Source organism: Balearica regulorum, chromosome 3 (genome assembly GCF_011004875.1).
Source record: "Balearica regulorum gibbericeps isolate bBalReg1 chromosome 3, bBalReg1.pri, whole genome shotgun sequence".
Classification (NCBI taxonomy): domain Eukaryota; kingdom Metazoa; phylum Chordata; class Aves; order Gruiformes; family Gruidae; genus Balearica; species Balearica regulorum.
Window position 1 is genome coordinate 110,032,119 of NC_046186.1, and position 18,275 is coordinate 110,050,393.

The 18,275-nt window shown below is 37.9% G+C and overlaps 1 protein-coding gene across 1 annotated transcript in view; it reads right to left on the reverse strand.

Annotated features, from left to right (window-relative positions):
* Positions 1-370: 370 nt before the first annotated feature.
* NRXN1 (neurexin 1) overlaps positions 371-18,275 on the reverse strand; it is a 733,713-nt gene continuing 715,808 nt past the window's right edge. The window contains 1 exon segment of the mRNA XM_075749468.1: positions 371-3,764. Within this exon segment, the coding sequence (XP_075605583.1) occupies positions 3,457-3,764 (308 nt within the window). The 3' untranslated portion in view covers positions 371-3,456.

The following is an 18,275-nucleotide window of genomic DNA, read 5'->3' on the forward strand; positions in this document are numbered from 1 at the left end:
CCATCTTCTTTCCATGAGGAAAAAAAAAAAAGTGGTGGAAAAGGAAGGGAATTCTTATTTCATTCATAGGGGCATGGGAACATCAAGTTTTAACTTCTTGATTTTTCTTTTAAAAAATAAAAGCTAGAAAATTTCAAATTAAGTAATTCTATGCAAAACCAAACAATAAATTAATGTAATTCAAGCTTTTCTAACTGGGCCAGCTGAACACAAGGCTTCTAGAAGGTTTTCACTTAAGTGTAAAGAGCTCTGAGGTCACTCTTTCCTGACAGGAATGTCTGTAACTTCATACCAATTTACCATTTTTTTTCACTGCTTTAAGATGAACAGATACTCCAGATCTAAGAGTAAGAGAAGAAACAAGCCAGCATTTGTATTAAGAAACATTTTTATTAACAAAACAGTAAATTCCACTTGCTTAGCATTTCCAATAATGAATAAATTGGCCTTGCAACAAATAAAAAAATCGTAAATATCTATCACAGAAAGCACTATAAGGTTAGGGGCATTGGGCCTCTCTTCGATGTCTTAGGGTTGAAAGTTTCACACGTTATTTAGTGTTTTGTTAAAAAAGGCAACACAATACAGTCATAGAAATGAAGCCATCTCAGTCAAACAAATTAGGTTATTATAGAGAAAGGATCCAATTTTATGTTAGGTAGTTGGTTTATGTCTGTTTGTTTGTTTGTTGTTGCTGCTGTTTTTAAACAAAAAGGAATTTTAAATCCACTTGCTGGCACTTCTGATACATCCATATTTGTTTTTTGTTAAATTATAAAATTAAAGAGGAAAAAGGAGAACCTTCAGAAACAGTGTTAAAATCATGTTTGCTTATTGTAGTAGCAGATCTTTTTTTCCTTGATGTATGGATTTAGTTAAAGATTAATCTACCGAACTGCCTGGAAGTTGACCTGACCATGCTATTTCATTAATGCAATCAATACCAAGCAGAAAAGACCATTTCATCTCGCCCAAACCATATTCCATCATGTCCAATCTCCTGTCATCAGATTATTCTTGTTCTTCCACATATCTTTAATCACTGAAATCTGAACACCACCTGGCTTTCAACTTCTTCTTTCCCCCCCTCCAGCTGAAGTCTCTTGCTTCCAGCAATGACCTCCAGTATACCTGACCCTGCTGTTCCCTGAGTACAGCTGTCTTGTAAATGTGGGAGAAATTAGGAATACCACAGGTAAATAACAATCTAAGGAATGAATGTCAGATGGATTCTGTAACCTGTTCTCATTTTTGTGTAAATGTTAATGAAAATAAGAAAATGATTTACAAATGCAACATGACACATCTCAATGTGGTTGGCAACCTTCAAGAAAGAGAGGTGTTTTCATGTCAGCTACATGTATTTTTAAAGTGCTCTGACTCCCAGATAGATAGCTGTACCAGTTTCCAGCCTTTTTAATCAGCTACAGTGAATTACACACATAAAATGTTTTGTGCCTGCTGTTTAAAGCTAATTTTAAATTCCTCCTTCCTGTCTGTAAAGTGTGAACATCTATATCCCTCCCAGGAGGCCTTCTGATGATTTGGTTGATTTCTATTGAACTACCCTCTTTCTGCCTAATGTATTCCCTTTGAACTTCCGTGTAAATAAAATGTTATGCTATGATTTATTGCTGTGAAACTAATGAAATAGTACTAGAAAAAAACCTTAACATGTAAATTACAGCATTATATTGAATATGTTTAACTAAAATGCATTAATGTTTTATATATGCAAGAAAAGCTATGTGTTACTTTAAAACATGATGAACTTATATTTGTCTGGTTATGATGTCTTGCAATACTACACAATCAACTTAGCTAAAAATACTTTTTTGTATGTTAAAATGCCCACCATTGAAAAATATTATCGTGCACCTCAAGATTCTTTCCATTTTGGAGAAAGGGGTAAATTCTGCAGTAGAATCAGCCTGGATAATTAAAATGGGTCTTTTTAGATCTTTTACCACCCAATGCTGTAGTAGCTGTCGTTCATATAACTGAATGCCAGATAAACACTATATGATACTTCCTAAGATTCTCAAGAAACTCATCATTCTCATAATTTCTTAAGAACAAGGTTTCTGTAAGGCAAACCATGCTCTCCAATAGTGAAGCTTTGACTGGAAGCCAAAGGCCAGTTTAAGTCACTAAATATTTAGCTAATTAATGAATGTATTTTTCTAGGAAAATTGGCCATTCTGATCAACTTCATTGATGCATATCAGGAGCAAGAGATGGGGATAGGAGGGAGAAGACAAATTACAGTAGAGAGATATTTTTGCTTTCTAGTCCACTTCTTTCATACAAACTACTAAAACTTAATTGCAACAGAATAGAGGCTGTACAGGTAAGAAAAAAATTAGCTGACTCTTATATACATTCATACACATCCCCCTTAGTATAACCACTACACTGTAAAAAAAAAAAAAACAAAAAAAAAACCAAAAAAAAAAACCCAGAAAAAAAAAGGGGAAGAAGTCTGGGACAATTTATAATGGCTGCAAAAAAAATGAAGTATGTCTGTTGCTCCAGATGTCATAAAACTCTCTATACCTAGCAACACTTATAACATTGAATTTACCAAAAATGGCTGAAGAGCAGATATAGTTTGCATTTTCTATACAACAGGCTATAAAACATCACTTATCACAGTCCAGAAAGCACATATAGATGTGTTTTTATATAAACATATGTAATAACATATTAAGCGTGCATGAAAATTTCCCAATGATTGCATCTATGCCCTCTTGTTTATTTTTTTCTTTTTTTTTGTGGAAATGTGCCTTATATTCCAGATTTTTGTTTTTGTTTTTGAAAATAAGGCCTCCGTACTATTTTCCTCACAACCAGAAAGGGGCTTTTTGAAAGTATTTCTACGTAAGTCTTCAGAAAAGCCAGCACTTTGTTTCAAATGCAAGTTTCCAATCACTGCTTCACTGCACCAGACGGCAAACTCTTTATGTTTGCTTGTTGAGTCACCATATATAATGACAGTCTTCTCTGACAATAAGACTAACTTACTTCTCAAGAAAGCGCTAGCACTTTGGCTAAATCCAGAATCATAGGTAGCTTCTTTTTTTCTTTTTTTTTCCTGTTTTGTTTTTTTTTAATTTATTTTGTTTCATATTGTGCCTTGATGTTGTAGTAATACTCCTTGCTTTATGAATGCGTGGTGTCATCATTGTCTTTCAGAAATGTTCCAGCAACATAAAGACAGGCAGAGTAAATGAAAACACTGTGAATGTTAGGGAATTTATCAGCTCCTGTTTCTGAAAAACAAGAGCATGAAATGCTTGTTTTTAAAAACAGTCTTTCCTTTCTGATTGCATTCCCTGTCTTGTTTGTTTGTTTGTTTTTGAATGTGCTTCATAAAAAGTAAAGTAAATAAGTTTGTATTATGTCTCAGATAAAATGAAGACTATATCTATACAAGCGTTCTTTTAGATGTTGAGATCAGACATAGTACTCCTTATCCTTATTTTTCTTGTTTTTGTTGGAACTTTTAGCGCTGTTGGGCTGTTTTTCCTTGATCACAGCCCCATTGGATTGTGCTGAGTTACTGATGTAGTTTCGACTCTCATCTACGTGATACGATCCTTCGTCTCGATTCCTGTACTTGTACATAGCGTACAGGAGAATGAGGATACACAGTGCCGCTGCTGCCACGATCCCAACTACCATGCCTGTTGTGCTGCTGGATTCACGAATCACCTCAGACGAGCCAGGGTACTCCCTTCCTCCTCCTGCCCTGGTAGGATTTGCTGTAGGTAGATAATGAAATAAGGGAGAGGTTATTATTGAGTTTGCACATTGAGGAGTTAGTCATATCTACCTGCTACAAACATGCATCTTTCTAATTGCACTCACTAGGTCAGGACTGCCTATTAACGCACCCTACTTTACCAATCCGAAAACATTTAGGTTTGCAGCCCATTCCATTTTCATATCTGTCCGCACATATAAACAGGCTTTTAAACAAGGAAAAGGACAGCAAGGAAAATCTCATTTTAGCCTTCAAAAGTGTAATTTCTGCAAATGCTGTTATTAAGCAAAGAATGCCTAAATAATTTGGAATAACAGGTGTGCCGCAATTTAAATGCCAGAACACGAACATCTGGGAGAAAAGGATCTCCCTCTCCCACTCGCTCCTGCTCTCTTTCTCTCCTCTAAAGAACAAAAAGTGACACTATAGTACTTACTGAGAAGACAGCGATGATAAGACAGACTACGAAACAGAATGGGGGGAAAAAAATCAAAATTCCTAATAATAAATGATAGCAGCCAATAAGGTGGCTACAAATAAGGTGTCCTTGGCTCTCCTTTAGACTGCCCTCAGCAAGCTTCTCAATTTCTCCTTTCGTTCTAATATTTTTTGTTTCTTCTTTTTTCCAAATTAATTATATTTACTTTTATTACTTTTAGAGAGCTATCCAACCATACCTTCTCTTTCCTAATTCACAGAGTCCTCCTTGAATATGGCTACACTTTAGAGCACTTTTTCACTCAACTTCTCCCATTCCCTCTTTTCATCACTGACGCCAATACCAGACATTCTTTCAGGCAACACTTCATGCCCAGAAAAAACCTCTCAAGTTGCACAGAGCAAGGGCTCGGCCTCCTAAGAACCCACCTCTCAGGCCAGACTCTGGTCTTTTCAGTTGTGATATGAACTGAACTGACCTATGTCTTCAGCCTCTAAAGTCTTCTTGATAGGAACTATTGTGTTGTCTGGCATGTTGTCTCCCCTTGCACAGCCATGTGGAATGAAAGCCTAATTCCAGGAGGAATTTCTAAGTTAAATGCTCACAGCACACACAAGGCTTATGCATTTCCCATGATCTCCTTCCTTTATTGCATTTTGCAGAAGGAGGAGAGGCAGATCTTTGTACAGAACGGCTTTAAGTGGCAATAGCTGAGATGCATCTTCTTTTGTAACTTAGCAAGTGTCATGGACAAAAATGAAGTGACCTGGGTCTGTGCAATATCCCTCTGATTATACCAGCATTTCCAAATTCCTGAGAGACTGTGTACCTGCAGCATTGCCTTGGCTGAGCTCAGGAGCAAGAAAAGAGCAGTGAGTGAACCAGGGTTTCCCACTGAGCAGTGCAGAACACTCTCATTAAACATCCAGGCTGGCTTATAGAAACCCCATTTTAAATCATTATGCATGGCTAAAAATGCAGTCAGTAAAATATAAATGTTAACTAAGAGTATTATTAAACACTAGCTTTACAATATATTCATAATGTTAGCTTTATCAGGCCTTGCCTACAACTAGCATTTTATTGAAGTGTATTAAAGAAGTGTCTTGCTCAAGGTGCATGAAAGCACACTATGCCCCATAGTCACTTCTTTTTTTGCAATGTAAAGACATAATAGGAAGATTATGAGGCTTTGGGCAATGTGGTCTAGTGGAGGGTGTCCCTGCCCACGGCAGGGGGGTTGGAACTAGATGATCTTTGAGGTCCCTTCCAACCCTAACCATTCTACGATTCTATGATTCTATGATGATTTTAAGGATGCTACATTAAAGGTAATGCCACTCAAACTATCAACACTGGTCAAAAAATTGCAGCAAGTTTGGACAACCAGAATTAAATGGAGCCATCAGCTACAGACATCTACAAATGGCCTATGAATAATAAAACACAGCAAAAAAGCCACAACCCCCAAAAAGAACTAAGTTCCTTCCCACCTTGGTATTACTTATTTATTTATTGGTGATTCGTGTTCTTTCTGTTGAAACACCACTTCCTGAAGTTATTCCACATAGCTTTAAAGAAGGTGACATTTTATTTGGCTGAAAGAACAGCGGCACTACAGTAAGACTCAAGAAAACTGTCATTTGTGTTCAAACAGTATTTTCTTTGACTACACAAGAGATGTTAAAAGTTTCACTTCAGAAGGCTCTAAGATTTTTTTCTCATTTCAGGGTAGATGCCACCCTACTAAGAAATGTGGTCTGTCTCAAAGTAGTCAGTGACTGGTTTAGATCCTGTTTCTTCATTGTAGCTATTGTAGAAAATGGAAGTTCTTTTACACATAGGGTGTCATTTATTGTTTTACAAGAGACAGTGCATTGTTGCAGAATAAAGCCTCCTGAGTATTTCCATGGTGAATGAAAATGAGACAAAGTCTTATCTTACTGTATGTGATTCCAGGAAATTAATTTCTGTCTGAGAAATAATAGAAGCAACTGAATAAACTCTGTCAATACCTGATGGACTAACAGCTGCTCTTTCTCTTTAAAATACACACATTTGGGCCAAATGCCATCAACTAACTTTACAATTAATGTCTACTAAATGACACTTAACAGCTTGCTCAGTGGAAAACATTCTTTTAACACTGCAACCTAAAAAAAACATGTAAGGAATATTTTTCAATGTTACCTAAACTCCTCCCTTTCACCTGATGGCATCCTTTTATTTTTAAGAATGTTTTCACAATTATCTCATTTATCCCATCTGTCTGAGGAATATTCAACCACTACATTAGTGTTATTTAAACTTACAACATTTTCAAAGCATCTGTTGTTACATTTGTTTGGACTTCTGTAAAAGGAGCAGTTCAGCAAGGGAAATGACTTCTTCCTATTTTTCTTCCGTTGACATTAAAATATGCTTTTAGCCTAGCAGGGCCTCTCAAGACAAATGAAGGAGGAGGAAATAAGAGGAAAGTTTTACAAAGCACATGGGTTTGTCTGTGACCGTTTAAAGTAGGAAAGACTAATGAAACACGTGCTAAGGCAAGTGTCCTGTTCTGAGACAGGGAGAAAAAGGCCACTGGGAAAAGGCCAGCCTACACTTCTTCCCAAATCTATGTAAATAAACAAATCCCCAGCCATAACATAGCTGAAACAGCTGCTTTCTATTTAAGCAGAACCTTTATTTGACTAACACTGGAGTACCCAAGGGGAATTTACCTGGATTTTTTTTTTCTTTCCCCTGTGAGACAGGAACTATTGCAAGGGACAACAGTTGATCACTGGAGAGCAAGTGAAGATTTTAAGGTTACAGAAATCTTGCTCTTTGCTTCCCAACTCTTTGAGAAACACATGATGCAGTTTTCTTCCTGGCACGTTGGTAGCTGAAGCAGGCAGAGTCATTGGCTCCTGGCACAGCAGCAGAGGTTTGTCTATGGGTAACCATGTCTGCTACTCAGTTGCAGTCTCTGTGTGTGTGTCCAGCATCAAAAAGCCACTAACTTCATGCTAGATAAAGTTTCTTGTTGTAAATGAGAAGCAAAATACCTTATAGGTGAACAGTAAGATTAAATGTCATAAAAATGACCCTGATTTTTAAGAATCAGAAGTCATCTCTAAAAAATCCTGATACAAACTATAGTAAGTTGAAGATGGTTTGATCAGGAACAAGAGAAAATCATAAAGACTGTGTTTATGCGAAGACCATGCCATAACAGTGAGAGGAAATAAAAGTCATCTTGTGGTGCAATGATCCCTTCTTAAAACAACTTCGCTGATGCACAACTCTTCCTCTCAACAGCATACGACCAGCCTTTTCGGATTGCCTTCGAGACCAGCTTAGAAGAGACTGGTTTCTAAGAGCCTCTTCTACCACTTACGAAAAACTTTGCATGAAATAATAGCAAATGAGCACAGTTTTACATTGTGTAATAATGGATTAGAAAGTTATTATTCTTGACTGTATTTCTAAGTGGTTTAAAATTTAGAGGGAAAAATCTGACTATTTTCAGTGCCCAGTTTTCATTAATACTGTGAAAAGAAAATTGGAACTGCAGTATCCCATGGTGTTTGTGAATTGAAATTAGCAGACTTAAAAACAAAACAAAAAACCCAACAAAAGGAACCCCAAACCTGTTTTCTTTACATTTATGCTTTCCCACAAACTGTGAATAGGAAATTACTCACAAGACAAGAATGTTTAACTACTGCATTTGCAATGAGGCATGAAGGCAATTATTTACAGGACACATATTAATTTTCACTGTGTGTGCTATCATTGTAGACCTGTTTGTGGTCGACTTTCTGTAGCATTGTTGGATTCTGGTGAACTGGTTTCTGAGCTTACTGCAATTTCAACGTCTCATTACAACAAATACATCTGAAAACCAAATCTCAGTGCTTCCTCTGCTTAACCCGTGGCATAGATGCAGCCCAGTTTGCAAAACCAGGATGAGGATCTGCTGTAAACTTGTGCCAGACACTAAGCTCAACCCCCCCTCCGGATCTGAATGCAGAGGTATCTCAGCCTGCTCCCTTCCTACCCAGCCTCAAGTGGCTCTTGAGGGAAGGCAAGAACCGGCTCCCCAGGGAATGTGCATCAATGACTGAGCAGCCACAGGAGGGAAGGAGTATTAGGTGGTTCCATGTGTGGCTGCTATAGCTCACTGACAAACTTTCATCAGACTTGGAACAGTCTATATCCAAAGCCACTATCTAATCCACGTGAGAGAGGTACCACAAAACTAGCTGCATTTCTGAACACACACTCTACACTCCATGATCATAATGGCATCATGATTCAAAGAGAACAGAAGCTGAGACCTGCACACGCAACACACTGTGATGTGGTGGAGAGGTGTGGTGCTTATGAGCAGAGTAGCTACGTTTGCCATCTTGAACTCACACCATTGCATTTGTTCTAAGAAATCTGTCAGACGCTTACTGAGTTTGAAGGAACAAGACAATAACCGACTTTCAGATGTGTTTAAACGAAAATTATTAAGGTAACTGTTCTACTCCTTGGTGTGCAAACCCAGGTTCTTTATTTACTATAAACTGAAATTTCAAAGGTTCTCAGAAGGAAAGATATAATGCATTAAAATACCTCTAAAGTGATGTTAACTAACTTAGCTAGTCATTAAAATAGTTTAGCAAAAACACCATCCACAGCTAAAAAGGTGGTTTTGCTAAGAAGTTAAACATTGTCTCTGCACAGAATAGAGTGCTCATTTCCAGATGCAATGATTTGCCATATATTGACTTCAAATCATTAACAAATCCTATCAGCTCCTTAGGACTGCAGGTTTTGCAAGTAACATTTTTTTTCCTGTGGTTGAGAGGTGGAAGGGTTGTTGTCTCAGTCTTTTTTAAATGTCAACATAAGTCTAAGGAGAGAAAAGTTTGTTGGTAGCACAGTGCCAATTGATAGAAACCCAAATCAATGGGTTTTATAAGATAATATGCTCTGCAGAGCTGAGGGCTATATTGCACACAGTTTAATAAGAAGCTTTTGTGAAAACATTTTCCACAAAACTAAATTTAATTTTAGCAAAAATGGAAAATGTAACCCAATATATCACTTAACATTTTTAGCAGTCTTCATCCCAGTGCTCTTATTCTTTTTATTAGCATACTCTAACATTTTCCGTCATACTGCTGCTCTTTTAGTATTCCTTCCCTCCAAGTAGGGATCCTTTCTCCTTTTACCAGTTCAGCCATCAGTCCTACCTCTCCACACTTCTACATTTGTCATTCAACCTTGCACCTCTGCTTCTTTCTTTTCTACATGAAGTAATTTATCCTGGTTTTGTGTATGTTCTGGGAAATCTTTGGTAATTTGTTACTTTGCTTCAGAAATTTTGACTTAGCAGCAGAGTCAGTGAGTAGTCTAGATTTTAAATTGAAGTATTCCTAAGCAGGGAAAAAAAAATTAAATGCTTTTGCAAATAAGATAACATAAGGAAGACAAAACACAAAGATCACACTACCGATAACATGTTTTCAAGCTAGAGCTAAGTTGTGGTAATCGTGAGGAACTAATTCATACAGCTAAACCAATATCTTTTGCTCAGTTAGTTGCCTGCAGCTCTAGCTCCCTGAAGACTCGGATGAACACCAGTGTTACGGCAAGAAAAGGGCAGGAACACTGGAAACATAAATTTTTGGTGGCAGCTAACTGTAAGATTGTCTTCATTATACCAAAAACTTAACAGTGTTAGCGACAGTGACATTTGAGCCCCATTGAACTTAGTGAAAGCTTTGCTACTGAGCTTCACAGGACCAAGGTTTCATTGCTTGCTATTTTTATCATCTCATTAAAAAACAAACAAACAAAAAAAAACCCCAAACCACCTAATCTAGGAACCAGTTTTCTTCAAGAGAACTCCAAAATTTAGTTATAAAGAGTGAGGAATCTGATGGCTTGGCAAGGAATGATTCTTGCTCATGAAATAAGCTGGCAGTGCAGACACCCACATACATCTTTGCAACCGTGGGTGATTCCCTGACTGTCTTCCCTCACTGTCTTCTCTCACTAAGCAGCTTCTACATAAAGAGATAAATTTCTGTGCCACAAACATTATATATATGGCTTGAATGTTGGAGCTGAAAGCACACTGCATTCAATTTGCTCTAAATACTATCATCAAGTCAGGTCCATTACTGACAAAGTTGATAATGTGCCTGGGCAAAAAAGGGGCCAGGCTTTCAAGACATCCAGAATATACATGCACACACACTGGAAATGCAACCGCTACAAATACCAAACCACACCCACTAAACAAAGGCTCAGATACAACTTGCAGATATAACTACACTTGTTCAGCTGAACTGTATTACTGCCAAGACCTTATACGCTTCTCTGGGGGTGGGAAGAGAAAGATAAATGGACTTCAGGATTGATACATATTACACTTGATGTAATTAATGTTCTTTTTCTCATGATAAAATTATTAAAATTAATAAGACCACCTTGTTTTTCTTTGCTTCTCTCATCATACCCTATAAAACAATTCTGGTGTCTCTAATGTTAGCACAAGGAAAAAAGTTAGAGATATCTATAAAGCTTCATCTTATTTTGGAATATGATTTTCATGTTCTTGCTGCTTTCATCCTTCCTTTCATTTATCCCTTTTCTGTAACTTTTTAAAGGGTATGTTCACAACATGTGGCTCTATCTACATCAGAATCTACTGTTTAAGCCACCTTACATTTAAACTGTCAAAGTCCCAAATCTAGACAACAGCTCTTAACCTCAGGAGAGGTGCTGGTTTTGAAACCTATGGGCCAGAATAGCATGCCAACACAGCAGAACAAAGTTTCATTCAGGTCTTTATATAGTTAGAATGAGATAGCCCAAGGTTAGACTATTTCAGGTACATGCATCCTCATTATAGGTTACTTTTGCCTTGAATTTTCCCTGCTTCCATTTATGAGCAATATCCTTAGAGAATACCTAGTTCTCAAACTTGTCAGCATCCACCTGCCACTTTGCCGGCTGTCAAATGACTAGTCACACACTAAAAACCCCCAATGTTTCTGCAGAGGTTTAAATTAGGTGTTAGCAAGTGGCTGAAAATTAGCAGCAATGGTCCTACTAATAGATATGCAAAAGATAATGACAATTCACACTGTACTGATTGCTAGAAAACACCAGCAAAAACTTTACCATTTGCCATCATCTCCTTTGTCTGGCAGCAGGGTAAGCAACCCTGCTCACTGCCAGCAGTCTGTTAACATGGTTATTAGTTGATAAGCTGCAGCTGGCATACACCAACTTCTTTGTAACACTGCACTAATTGAATTTATCAGGTATTGCAGATGCTTAGCTAGAAGCACAATGGTTTGCTTGCACACCTGTAATTCCCCTGTTCGAATGCAGAAAAACTGAGCTGCAAAAGAGCGCTGGAATAGACAGTGCCCTGTGTCTGCTAACTCAGAGGGGCAAAGCACTGGCCTCTGCCCTGTGTCCTGCATGCAGTGCAGCTGGCTTCTCTCTGCTTTAGCCAAACTGTATTATTTTCCCTGTTTGCCAGGGGTGGCTGCCTCAGATTCCCATCTTTCTGCCTGGTCCTTCCTCCAAACAGTAGCTGAGGTCAAGCAAATTTCTTATAGAATAAGGACCTGATTTAACCTTGCATTGTTCAAATTTGGTCTGAGAGAAAGCCTTGGCATCGAAGTTGAACAATACGATGTTAATTCAGGCCAGTGTTTTGGCTATAAAGCTTTTATATTGTTGCAAAATATTGTCTGTCTTCTACTACCATGTCCATAAAACCTAGGATGATAAATGGTCCTGAGAAAGAGGGTTTTTTCCCCACAAAAAGAGGCAAATTCAATGCATATGCATTACAAAGTGACAAAAAGTAGTTTGGGTATTGCTAGTGTCTATAATAGAGTATACAAGAAAATATATGCGCTAGATGTAGCCGATCAAACCAGAATGAAGTGTAGCTCAAGGAACACAATGGGCTTGCATTAATCAAGGCACCAGTAGCACATCATCTAATTTCCAACAAACTAGAATAACTAATTTATGTCAACAATCGACCTACAGTCTTGATTCTAAGTGTAAGTTTGATTCAAAAGACCAATTTTTAGGATTACACGCTTTAACTTGGGATTTTTAAGCAGATTGCCATGAAAATTAATGGAACCTGTTCCAGATTCAATCAGCTATTTACTTCACTTTTGGCAGGAAGGAAGGCAGGAGGGATTATTAGCATCTAAATGAATGATATAGTTTATCTACTGAAATATAAATTAAAAAATCCTTTTGAACTTCATGATAGTTCAAAACCATATATATAGTGGGTATTTTACACTCTGTTCTTCATTTAAGTGATTCTTTGATTCTAGATTAAAAAGGTCTATACCTTTTTTGAAAATGATGGAAACATCTCGTTGTCAAGGCTGTCAAAGCGCACACATCTTTACTTCTGTGGGTAACAACAATCTTTTGAATCACAAAAGATTTAGAACTGCCTAGAACCTGTTTTCACATATTTGGGATACATGCACAGAAACTGGGACTTAATTAATTGTATTATTGAAAATCTTGAATATCAGTCTTGAAAATTGGGACTGCTTGGTTTAAGAGCATGGTCATAGATAAAATTTCATTTTTTGTGTGTCTGACAAAGCTACTGCATTAGCAGTCAATTAATTCTTTAAGGTCTATGTAATATTTGTAATTTTGGACTTTGTTAGATTTTTTTTGTTGTTGTTGTTTTTTTGAGTCATTCTGAATGTATCTCACTCTCTGGTTAATGCTGCAATGATCTGTAAGGCAGGTTCTTTATCTGGGAGTAGCAAAAGAATACGTCAAGTAACTGCTTATATGCTAGCAACAGTGTTTCCTGCAAATTTTTCTAGTGAAAGTTAGGAAGATAAACCCTCAAGAGCACATGCATATACTTGCAGGCAGGGAGAGAGAAAACATGAGATAATGGATATTAAATGGACTGTGAGAGAGATAATTTTCCTAAAATAACCTCAGCAATGAAACAAGGCCATATTCCTCCACCTTGGTGTGTGCTGCATGAGAGTAGACGTCTCCTGCTCTCCTCCAACCCTGCCCACAGAACTACAACGTGTATCGACCACATGCGTTTGTGAATGAGTGGAGTGCCTGCTTTGCTTCCCTGCATTCATATCCCAGTCCTGTTACCACAGCAGGATCATGTGCTTCAGCTTTGCCTGTAAATACCTTCAGAACTGAGTCACAAGCAGTGTTTTACAAATTTAAAGGAGGCAAAAAAACCAGCCTTCTTTCACTGGGACACCACTTCTGGAGCATTGAGTAATGCACCCATTTTTCTTGAATTATTGTTTACAAAATGACTAAATTTCTTCAAACTACTAGAAACATTACCATCTGGTTTTGTCTATGCTGCGGAGATGCCTAACTCCAGACCACTGAACATGTAACAGCAGTACTAATAATTGTCACTTAATAAATTTCTCTGAACATGAACTGTCTTTTCATGTTTTCTGCATACATCTGAAGCATGAAGTAGAGCTTTAGGCACTGCCATACAAATAATAACCCCTGTATTTACATCACGAATGATCACCATTCTTATACATATTATAGAAGTGAGAGTGTCTGACTTTAGCAAGAATATGAGTGGAATATGAATGCAACCTCAAAGTTCACACACAAGGAAATCCGTTCATCATTTACACACCAGTGGAGAAGGTCTTATGCAAGTTAACAGAGAGCTTTGTATGATTTATAGCAACCTGATGCCGATACTTCTTACTAGTCTTAGAGCATAGTAAGCTGCTGATATTACATTGATAGAAAACCATTATGCTCAGGAAAAAAGCCAGCTCCCCAGTTTCCATCCATATTCTGCCTTCTGGTATGTTCACATCACTGTGACTGCAATTAACACATGCCAGAAAGCATTAGCTTTCTTAGCATTAGCATTAGCAAACCTCTCTTTGAAATACATATGTTCAGCAAGGAGCATCTACTTGAATTTTTCACATGTAAAAGGCATGTTTAGCTAAAAATAGCTTTGTTTGTCTTAAGGTGTGCTTAAAAAATAAACTTTAAAATACTTTCATGTTGGTCACAAATCCCCTGTACCAGTTGAGGTTACACAAAGAAAAGATGTACGAGAGTGTGAACATCACCACTATCACCAAAATCACACAGAATGCATGTGAGGAGTCAGAATTCTCTAAACTACTGCAAAATGATTTGTTAGAGTGAAAGAAAACCTTTTCTTCCAGTACATGCTACTGTTTGCAGCTGCTCCCAACACTGGGAATGTATGAAAATCCTTAGGACTGGCTGGAAAGCTACAATTCTACTTAGTATTCCCATGTTTCAGTGACATGGCTGGCAAAGAGTGGAGATCAGTGTTGGTATAGTGGATCAATTATCATTTTTAACCTCATTTTCTCAGATAATTTAGGAAAAAATACTTTTGATCAAATTCAAATGAGAAATGCTGTATTTGTAATTCACAGTGACAGACACTAAGAGCTCAGTCCATTCACAAAAAAGTGGTTCGGTTCACAGTAAAACAATTTCGAAAAATGCAATATTTGTTTTCTGTTGCTTTGGGGGGGGGGGCTTTATGATTTATAAAAAATATTAAATAACGTTAACAACTACTTTAACTTCAAATATAAGAAAATTAGCCCCTCGGTTCCTTTATGTATAGACATCGTAAGTGCCAACATTTGGAAAGTTTGTAAATAAACCATAATTTTCACCCTGTAGTAGCTCTTACAGACATGTCTATATGTATTTCAGTTAAGCATTTAAAAAGGCTGATTCAAGGAAACCTAACGATCTTTCTAGTACTGGAAACACATATAGAACTACAGGATAATTGGACTGAGGCACAAATATTCCCTTTATGTCTCGAGCCATAATGAACACAGTAGCCCTATGAGCTACTGTAATTTTATTTTTGTTTCAGCTCCTTGCACAATGAATTCCATGCAGTGCATTAAACAGGGCACTTGCAGTGATGTATACATTACAGGAGTCATTTCACCTCCTACTGCAATGTTATCTTGCTGCCAGATGCACCAGGAATACAGTGCAATAATTTGTGACAGGAAGAGAAGAGCAAAACTTCTATTAATGAGCATAAATCATTCGCAGTCCATTTTTCACAGCTCTGCCCATTAGAAAAATAGGTATGAATTCTGGGACCAAACCTAAACCATCACAAAGCATCTGGAGAACGTATGGTTCCTGGCCATCTCCATCTCTCCAAGAGATGTTATCACACAGCTGGGGACGTACATATGCAGGAAGCCGTTTGCGTGCAAAGCCCCATACCATTCTGCTGACAGGACAAAGCCGTCCCCAAAGCACTGTCTGAACCCCAACAGCCATCTTAAGCAGTGGCTCATTCGCGCTCCCTTGGCTATACTGACGAGATTTCTGACTGTCACCAGGTGTTTTCTGCGATGCAATGAGCCTGGCCAAGATGTAGGAAAATCAACAAATACTCAAAGATCAGTCCATAAGCATCTATCCTATTATTGGACCTTACTTAATAATGTGGGAAAATAACTGATCCCATTTCTCCCTCAGAATTGAGAATCAGGGCTAAGGTAGGTAACTAATGCTACAGGTTGGTATTCATCACTGAACTCTGTCCTGACTACTCTTCTCCTATTTCCCTACAGGACCAGTACAGGACAAGATCTGATACCAATCAAACACTGTCCTGGGAAGTGGAACCCGAGAGCTGCCAGACAAACGCTGATCAGGAGATGAAGTATTTTATTTGGTTGCAACGTGTGAACTTGTGTTGGTAGAAAGACACCTGTTTGAACCTGAAAAAAGCTTGTTTCTACAAGACCATTTTTTCACTTTGAAAGTTGTCCTCTGCTAAAGCTTCCAAGACCAGCGAATACCCTATATTCTGGCTTTAAGACTGCTAAAACTTCTATCCATCCCATTTCTACTGGGCCATCAGGAGAGGTTTTGAACCTAATTTCCAACTTAAACCTTCGCCAAGTCTTGAATTTGAGAAGGATTTAACTGTAATTTGCAGAAAAAGAACTGTTTGTGTGCATGCTAAAAACTGTAAGACTTTTGCCCTCGTCTAGATTTCCCTGCCATTAAACTCAATGATTTCACTTCATTTGACCCAGTTTGGACCTCTCTGTGTTTTGGAACATTTCAATAGCTACAGAAGTGGCTATTTAATAACTGACAAATAAAATACCAGCCCCGTGTAACTGGAACAAATAAGCTGTGTAGCACAAATGCTCATTGAAACTCAGCAGAAATCAGAGCTCCGTACAGGGCTCAGGAAAGGCTGGAACAGCAGTCCTGATGTGCAAAATGGCAATTTGTCCACCCGCAGTTTTATAACTCTTCGCGTAAAATCAGTAAATCATCCCAGGTCCTTTCTTTTTTATACGTTTCAAAGAACATTTTTCATAACTTGTCTACAAAATGAAAAGGCTTTATTATTTCCTCTATGACATGAACCTGAGGAAACTTAATAAATAAGTTTTATTTAATAAATAAGTTTTAATAAGTGAAAATAATAATAATGATATTATCATTCTTCATGGTTTTATTAGTATTTAGAGTTGGAGAGGGGAATGTGAAGAGACTGTGAAAGCAATACATGTTGCCTTACTATACAAAATAAAACGCAAACAAAATATGTTGACTAAGTTTTGCATGCTAATAAATTTGTTATAACTTCATCCAATTACGGCACATTTAGCAGTTTGTATACCACAATGAAATCTGCAATTATAATTTTTGTGACTTTATCTTGCAGACAAGTTGATGGGATTGCTGCTTAGCAGCTCCTAATCTGGTCTATGTTTTTATGTCCCATATCAAATTTGTTGCAAATTGCATCTTTCCATTTATTATTTAGAAGACAGGTGCACAGAAAGCGAAGCTGGTGGTAGCAGACCAAGACTTGTTAGCCACTATGAACTGCAACATATTTATTCTAGAAAAGAAATTCTATTTTAAGCTTAAATCTCGCTAATCAGTAAAATCTAGTTAATCAGTATTTTCTATGAAATATAGGTTTACCATATCCAAACTGTTGAATAAGCTCTTATTTTGAGCTGAGAACTTTGGTTAGAAATAGGCATATTATGGGCAATCATTATGTAAATGTACAGTTATGGCTCTGTCAATAAAACTGAATGGGCTTTGGCCATCCCTTGAATCTAGTATTGCTAGAAAAATGTTGACCTGAGAGCTTGGAATGCATCATCTCTTGTGCTGGGGTGGACCTGTTGGAGTGAGTCCAGAGGAGGCCATGAAGCTGATCAGAGGGCTGGAGCACCTCTGCTATGAGGACAGGCTGAGAGAGTTGGGGTTGTTCAGCCTGGAGAAGAGAAGGCTCCAGGGAGACCTAATTGCAGCCTTCCAGTGTCTAAAGGGGCCTACAGGAAAGACAGGGAGGGACTGTTTATCAGGGAGTGTAGTGACAGGACAAGGGGTAATGGGTTTAAGCTGAAGGAGGGTTGATTTAGATTAGATGTTAGAAAGAAATTCTTCCCTGTGAGGGTGGTGAGGCACTGGAACAGGTTGACCAAAGAGGTTGTGGATGCCCCATCCCTGGAAGTGTTCAAGGCCAGGTTGGATGGGGCTTTGGGCAATGTGCTCTAGTGGAGGGTGTCCCTGCCCATGGCAGGGGGGTTGGAACTAGATGGTCTTTGAGGTCCCTTCCAACCAAAACCATTCTATGGCTCTATGATTCTATGATCCCTTTGCTGACTGACCATCAGGCAGCAAAAGAAGAGATCTAACAGGATCTCAGGCTACGGTCTCTGAATTGAAAACATAATAGTAAAATGGTCCTAATAATCATATATTCTGCTGCCTAGAAGTATCTGTTAGGAAACAAAAGTTTGACCAGCATCAGTGAGGACATGGAGGAGTGGCTGTGGAGAAGCAACTCTCGTTTGTGAAAAAGGTTATGGCAAAAAGCTGAACTGAGCCATGGGAAGACTTTAAATGGAGGGACATATCCTTCTGCATGTCCCATCCCAAATGAAAATATAAAAAAAATCATTAATCTGTCACTGTCAACAATATTATGCTTTTCTC